Source organism: Macrobrachium nipponense, chromosome 8 (assembly GCF_015104395.2).
Source record: "Macrobrachium nipponense isolate FS-2020 chromosome 8, ASM1510439v2, whole genome shotgun sequence".
NCBI lineage: Eukaryota > Metazoa > Arthropoda > Malacostraca > Decapoda > Palaemonidae > Macrobrachium > Macrobrachium nipponense.
This window is the reverse complement of record NC_087203.1, coordinates 70,767,673-70,774,971: the sequence shown is the minus strand read 5'-3', so window position 1 is coordinate 70,774,971 and position 7,299 is coordinate 70,767,673. Positions and strand designations below refer to the sequence as shown.

Sequence of the window (7,299 nt, the reverse complement as noted above, 5' to 3'; positions counted from 1 at the left end):
AAACCTCACCATTCCTTTCTTCGTTCCAGTTTTTTACGTCATTTGTTGCCGTTAATCTGTCCACACAATCCAACATTCTCTTCACGTCTCTTTTGGCACCAAACGTGTTTACATTTACGAGAATTGGTCGGTCACTTCACAACATTCTCTACTTGAACTTTTCTCTTTTTGCTTGGTCTTGCTTTCTTTTCTGTGAGTCACCGAGCAAGGTATGCTGCAGGAACCTGTTTCTCGAGAACCTCGGGCAAAGAAACGTAACGCAATTATTATACAATATTGAGTTATCTAACGGTGATACTCCACGTGAAGCTCACGTCCATTACGTTCAGAGTGCCCTCCAGCAACCTGAAGACACACCAAAAAAGTTGTTTTAGATAAAAAAAAAAAAAAAGAAATTAAAGCTACCTGCTTGACCACTTTCCCATTATTTCTTTGAGGTTTATGATTACCGACTTCCGATTTCTGTTTATGTGAAGTTATATCTAACATATCCAATGTTGTTAAATGTTTATTTACTATTTGCTGAAGCCTTCGACAATGTTCGTTTTCTTGATAGGTCAAAGCATTTTATGATTCTAATATATATAGCGTAAACGTGCTTTCAAAATTCAGCCTCTGAAAACGAGGAAGTGTGATGCTGTAGATTAAAACGTAGAATAAACAAATGAACAAAACACAATAGACAAGACTGCCAAGACTGTCAAGACTGCCATTGTCTCCAGCCTTCAGGAGGTACCTTATTTAGGAGGCGAGGGTTAGGAGCCCCTCTAAGAAAAGAGGGGGAGAGGGAGGGGGAGGGGGAAGCTGGGAAGGGATTGTTTAAGAGAAAGGGAAAAGGTTCCCAAGTAAGGAAACAGACCCGTCTCCAAGTGGGCGCTCTAGCGAGAGAAAGGGAACTGTGCTGTGCCTTGCAGAAAGTAATACTAACGTCATCTCACCATATTTTTCTTTGGGCTTTCGCCTTTTAAAATATTATTTCCCCTTTTCTGCTATTTACATTTAAGTAAGTGGCCGTGGTTTCTGAACAGAACTAGTAGATTGACTGCTGTGTCTTCTCTTAACTTTACTTTTAATTATTACTTTTGATGAGACGGTTTCTCTAATAAATTTACTATAGAAAAACCTGGCTTGACATCTAGAGAATTTTTCTTGTCGAAAAAATCTTTCAGCCTTAACGGCGTATCCAAATTATCTGTTACACTTACTATTTTATCTTTCTTTGATTGTCTGTTTCTGATGTCCAGTCCCATTTTTGGCGACTGGTTTTTTTCTGTAAGTTTTTGTGGATGAACGTCAGGTACGAATTCATACAGCGACCTGACAGGCTTCTAGTCTCCACATAATAGCAAGTGGATTTTGCCCCCTTTCCTTTTATACCGTATGTCGTTATTCTCTCTCTCTCTCTCTCTCTCTCTCTCTCTCTCTCTCTCTCCAAAAATGCTTAGAGAGGTAAAACTGTGTTGATATTGTATTCAGATGACAATCGACATCAAGCTTTTACGACCATTGAAGCTTTTTCTGAAGAGATTTTCATTTTAGTTTCGAGGAACTTAGGTACGATGAAAATTTTTAAATAAATTTTCCAGTTGCATGTTCATTGTCAGTAGGTTTAGAATTGTCTTATTACAATCGTTTCCTCATTGCTGAATAATTTGTATGATAAAATGGACTACAAGATACCCCTTTCTCTTTTTGTTATAAAATCCACAGTTATGTGACGCAGGAAGAAGAGCATAATGGCTTTGTTTGTTGAACTCTCGGTTATCACAAGCCATTCCTAATTAACCTTAACCTGTTCATCCCTCTTAATAACTTGAAAACATCCTCTCACAAGTTTGTTCTAGGGCACGCAAAAAAAACATATGAAATTATAAGAAAATGAAACAATTATATTTCTAATTTGTTTCCCTTTCACTATTCTCTCCATTACAGAGTTATGCAGCCGTTGTTACTATTAGTACTGGCTCTAGCAGCCAGTATTCACGCAAGAGATGACTGGTCTTGGGGTCCAAATGACAGCAAGGAATCCTCGTCCTCGGCTGGCCCTTCTGGAAGATCCATTACTTTCCCAAATGCAAAGCCTGATCAACCATCGACTTCTGTCCAAGTAGAACCTGTGCGGCACTCTCTTCAAAGGTCCCCTGCCACTGAGACGGTGAGAGTGCCCCGACTAGTAGTACAAGGACCGTCTTCTTCAAGCCAGTCTTTTTCTGGTGCCTCTGGTGATTCGTTCTCCCAAAGTCCAACATTCTCTCAAAGTCCAACATTCTCTCAAAGTCCAACATTCTCTCAAAGTCCAACATTTTCTCAAGGTCAAACATTCTCTCAAGGCCAAACATTTTCCCAAGGACAAACATTTTCTCCTACTACAAATCAAGCATTCGTGCCTGCTATAAGCGAGACGTTCCCTCCTGCTGAAGTTCATACATTCCCACCTGCTCCAGCACCGCAGCCTATCGCAGCTACTCACACACTCCCGACAGTGCAGGCTGTTGTAGGCTCAGTAGAACCTCATCCTGTGGGAAACCAGCTGAAAGGCGACAGTAGGATCGACAAGCCTCGCGGAGATGGACAAGCAGAACCCCGTTTCATTAAAGAGAAATTATGTGAATATGGTATTGGGTTTGATGTAAGTATATTCTAATCTAATAAGTCTCTTCTGTCGTGTAATATATGGAATACACACTCCATCAAAAATAGATTATTCATGTCATTTGAAGATCTTGAGCTGAAATTTGTTTTCCCTCCCACAGTGCAAGAAAGGCTATGATAAAGGTCATCATCATCACAGTGGCATCAGTGCATATGATGTGTCATATGTTCAGCCTGTTCAAGTGGTGCCTGTCGGTGGTCCAATTGCAGCTGTACCTATCGATAAAGGTCATAAAAAGGGCTTCCATGATAAAGGCCACTATAGTCCACCCGCCTACTATCCGCCTGCACCTGTCTACCATCCCCCTGCAACAGGATATGGAGCCCCAGTTGCCCCACCCCCATCATACGGAGCACCTGTCTATCAACCTCCAGCATCTTCTTATGCCGCACCACACTCATACAGCCCTCCCAAATCTACTTATGGAGGAGGACAAATACAACATGTTCATACCCACCATCATTCTTATGATGGTTACGGCTCTGGTGGTGGTGGATACAGCTCTGGTGGTGGTGGTTTTGCCTTCGGCAAAGACAACAGCCATAGCTCGACTTCCACTTCTAGCCATTTTAGCAATTTTGGTAATTCCGTCAAAAAAGTGGGAAATGCATTACCAGCGATTCCTCCGCGTGAAAATTTCTTAACTGAAAAGAATAGCCTTCCTGCCTATCTCGAAGACTGTCAGTGTGTAGAACGAAGATACTGTTCTTCTTTTGACGTCGTTGGAAGATCTAATGATCTGTTCCCACTTCTTGATGCAAGAAGCAAGAAGACCGATGTTCTGTCAACTGCTCCCGATGAGAATGGCACTGCTTCAACCTCTAGCAAGGATGACCTCTCATTTTCAGCCTCTGAAATCAAATCTACTCACGAAGACCCCAAAGAGGCAGGCAGAAGTAAGAGAGATACTACCTTCTCATTTGGTAGTAATACTAATGTACAGCCGGTTGTGCAGCCCACAAGCAGACAAGGAGTAAGTTTGGAGTTCTAGGTTTTCTGCATTTAGTCAAAATACACATCAAAATACATAATATACAGATCTTGAGATATTTGTCCATTAGATCCAATAACGAACATTCAAGGAACTAGTCCATCTTTTCCATAAACACTTGATAGATTTATGGTGAAAGTTTTTGTCCAAGTTTAACTTTACCATATGCATGATTGCCTCTTTCAGCGCCAATTCCGCTTCAGTGGATACTCCCCAGGAGTAAGTGGCTGTGCATCCAACCATGTATGCTGCCGATCGCCTGTCTTCAGATCTGAACGAGCTATCAGTACTTGTGGACGGCGAAGCTCGGTCGGTCTCTTAGGGCGTGTGAAGAACACCCGCTTTGAATCAGGTGACACCGAGTTTGGAGAATACCCATGGCAGGCAGCCATCCTACGAAAGGAAGCCGGTGATAATGTCTATGTATGTGGTGCTGTGCTCATTGACACTCGTCACCTCCTCACTGCAGCTCATTGTATCAACGGGTAAGTTAAGAAAAGAAAAAAAGCTCCTTACTCTGATTTATGAATTAAGAGAGTATGGTGACACTCAAGAAAGATTTGTGTAATTCTTAGACAATTAGAATGAAGAGGTAATCTACTGGACACCACACAAACATGCCACTGGTTACGATTCGTAACGTTGTTACATTATATTTTCTTTCAACAGCCTAACCCCATCAGAACTGAAAGTGAGACTGGGTGAATGGGACGTCTCCAGTGAAACAGAGTTTTATCGTTACATAGAAACTCCAGTTTCAGGAGTTTACTCTCATCCTGAATTCTACAGCGGTAACCTAAACAATGACATTGCTGTTCTCAGAATGTTCAGCCCTGTCGATCTGGCTACGAAGTAAGTTCTACTTTATATCTTTGTGGCTGTCTTTTTTTTGGTTGAATAATTGAAATTATCATGAATTATAATGAAACCGTTATCTTCCGGTTGTCTATATTTTCGTACTTATCTGGTTCACCGGCGGTATTGTTTACTAATTTCAAATATCCTCTCGTCAGCCCACATGTCTCTCCTGTTTGTTTGCCTCATCGAACTGCTGATTTCACTGGCCAGCGGTGCCATGCCACTGGCTGGGGCAAAAATGCCTTTGGAGATACTGGCGATTTCCAGCACCTCCTAAAGGAAGTAGACGTTCCTATGGTCAGTCACTCGAGGTGTGAATCAGCCCTCAGGCAAACAAGGCTGGGTTCAAATTTCATTCTTCATGATGGCATGACGTGCGCCGGTGGCGAAGAGGGCAAGGATGCCTGTGAGGTTAGTGTAGAATAGCTCTTAGAGTTTTAATTCTCCAGTAATCAAAATTATTGCATCTGAACCTATTCATTTGATGACTGCCTGATATGCTTTACTAGATATACATTCTTTTACAAACAAGTACACTAATCAGTACATAGGTAGGCTACTAATCTTCATTAAAAAATACTGTCATAATTTAGTCATTTCAAAGACATGACTTAAAATACTAGAAGGTTTTGAGCGCTGATGGCTGTAATTTACTAGAAAAAAAAAATCTCTCATGTCTTCCGCAGGGTGATGGTGGCAGTCCCTTGGTATGTCGTGGCACAGATGGATCCATGATGCTAGCTGGTCTAGTGTCTTGGGGGGTTGGTTGTGGAAGAAGAGGAGTCCCTGGTGTTTACACTAATATTCCCTACTACCTCACTTGGATCGATTCCATCACTAGATCCTAAGAGTATCCAGAGGTTTCCATGATTCCAGGACTTCGAAATTCCCGTTATTGAACCATTAACCAACGAAGTTCTTAACAGCAGTATTCTGGGTTTTTAGAAGTTTGAATATGCTTAGAAGAGTATGTTTCTAGCATCAAAAATATTCCTGTGATTTAAATTATTTTGATGTTGGTGACATTAAGTGCTGTGGATATAAAAATTATCTTACGTTTAAGTTATGTTAGTCAAGGATTTGTAAGAAAGGGGCAATTTTCATGTTCACAGCCAATTTTATATTATTTTTTTATTTCTTGAACTATCGTACGTAGGACTAATTTTTTACTTCGGTCTGTCCGAAGTCATATTTGCTATGGCTTTAACACAACGTTAAATCTGCATCATTGATGCTCTTACTGCACATTTTATATCTTGCTAGATATTAGCATTAGTTAATTTACGTAGCTGAGTCTTTATAAAGAATGATTAAGTAATGCATTATGCATTCAGTTAAGTCCGCATGCGACTTGGTTCATAGTTTGCAAATTGTTAAGTTGTTGATTTTGTTGGGAAACTTTTTGAAATTACTAGTCATTCGTTTAAACAGTTAAAAGAAACAATCCAATACTTCGCTTATCAGTTTTATAATTAAGCTTTGTTCAGTGTTAAAGATTCGAGAAAAATATACAAAATCAGCCAATCCCTTCACAAATTAAACGGGTTGAGTTCTTTTCCAATTCGCCCTGAGGTCATTTGCAAAAATTGGAGTTGATAACTCTGACATAGTCCACGTCATTTCATTAAACTTAACCATATTTCATATTGTTCATGTTTTTGCTCATATCATTCACATTTCACGCACTATCATTACATTTCCAGTGTATTTTAATTACGGTATATTTACTATTTTATTTACAGCTATTGTATAACATAACACGAACTCTAAGCTAACCATTATACCTGAATAACTATAATAACACAAAAATGGCCAAAGGACTTGAATAATGTTTTTTTCGTGCGCTGAATGTATGTAGCGACAGTAATTAGATTATATTGTTTATATGTTGTTCTTCAGCTTCACACACGTGTGCTGGAGAGATTCGTATACATATTGTAATGTTCCCCTGTTAAATTACCTCTTTGTAACATAAGGGATTAAAAGAAACTTTTTTTATATATGGGTTTGACCGTTTTATTTCACTTCCTGGTGATTGCGAGATCGTATGCCGTACTTTCCGAGTTTTGATGGTCTCAGTATCGCAAACCAAAACTGCTTATTTTTTAAGTGCAAATTTTGCCAGGATGCTGGTAATAATAGAATTACGCTGATGAGTGTCAACACCCCGACACGAATTAAGCGTCGAGTAATGTGTGAAAGAAAAAAAAGAGAGAGATAGATACTAATATTTTCTTAAAGAAATATCAGGAAATTATGGAAATTTACCGATGAATGTTGTTATTCACTCAGAGTAGGGCTCCAGACCGGTTTTTTTTTTTTTTTCACTGGTTTTATGTAGGTACAGCCCTCCACATGGATGGTTCCCTCTCTGGCGGACCTTTGTACGTTATCAAAATAAGGTGATACAATTATAATTGTCTTTTAGTGTTTTTTCGTCAGTATCGTAGCTCCTGCACAATGTACAAATTCTCTCTCGCCTGCACTTACAACTTGCTCTAGGTTCAAATAGTCTATATGCTTCACTTGCATCTCTGATTGCAATATTCATTTCAGGTCTAAAGAAGCTGAACCAGTTTCTCAGGTAAGTTGGTTCACCATATTTTAGTGCTTTAAAGACTGTACGATGTATTTTATATTCTATTCTTGCTTTTACAAGGAGCCGATTAGTGCTGTGGTTATTCTATCGCGGGAACATATTCCTTTTATTAATCTGGCGACTCTATATATATCATATATATATATATATATATATATATATATATATATATATATATATAATATATATATATATATA

The 7,299-nt window shown here is 39.3% G+C and overlaps 1 protein-coding gene across 3 annotated transcripts in view; it reads left to right on the top strand.

Annotated features, from left to right (window-relative positions):
- The window catches only part of LOC135222832 (uncharacterized), an 18,506-nt gene extending 12,004 nt beyond the window's left edge, over positions 1–6,502 (top strand). For all 3 annotated transcript variants that reach the window (XM_064261159.1, XM_064261162.1, XM_064261161.1), the window contains 6 exons: positions 1,933–2,629; positions 2,754–3,626; positions 3,831–4,129; positions 4,314–4,496; positions 4,658–4,913; positions 5,189–6,502. In XM_064261159.1, the coding sequence (XP_064117229.1) occupies positions 1,937–2,629; positions 2,754–3,626; positions 3,831–4,129; positions 4,314–4,496; positions 4,658–4,913; positions 5,189–5,350 (2,466 nt within the window). In that variant the 5' untranslated portion in view covers positions 1,933–1,936 and the 3' untranslated portion in view covers positions 5,351–6,502. The remainder of the gene's footprint in view (positions 1–1,932; positions 2,630–2,753; positions 3,627–3,830; positions 4,130–4,313; positions 4,497–4,657; positions 4,914–5,188) is intronic.
- Positions 6,503–7,299: the final 797 nt, after the last annotated feature.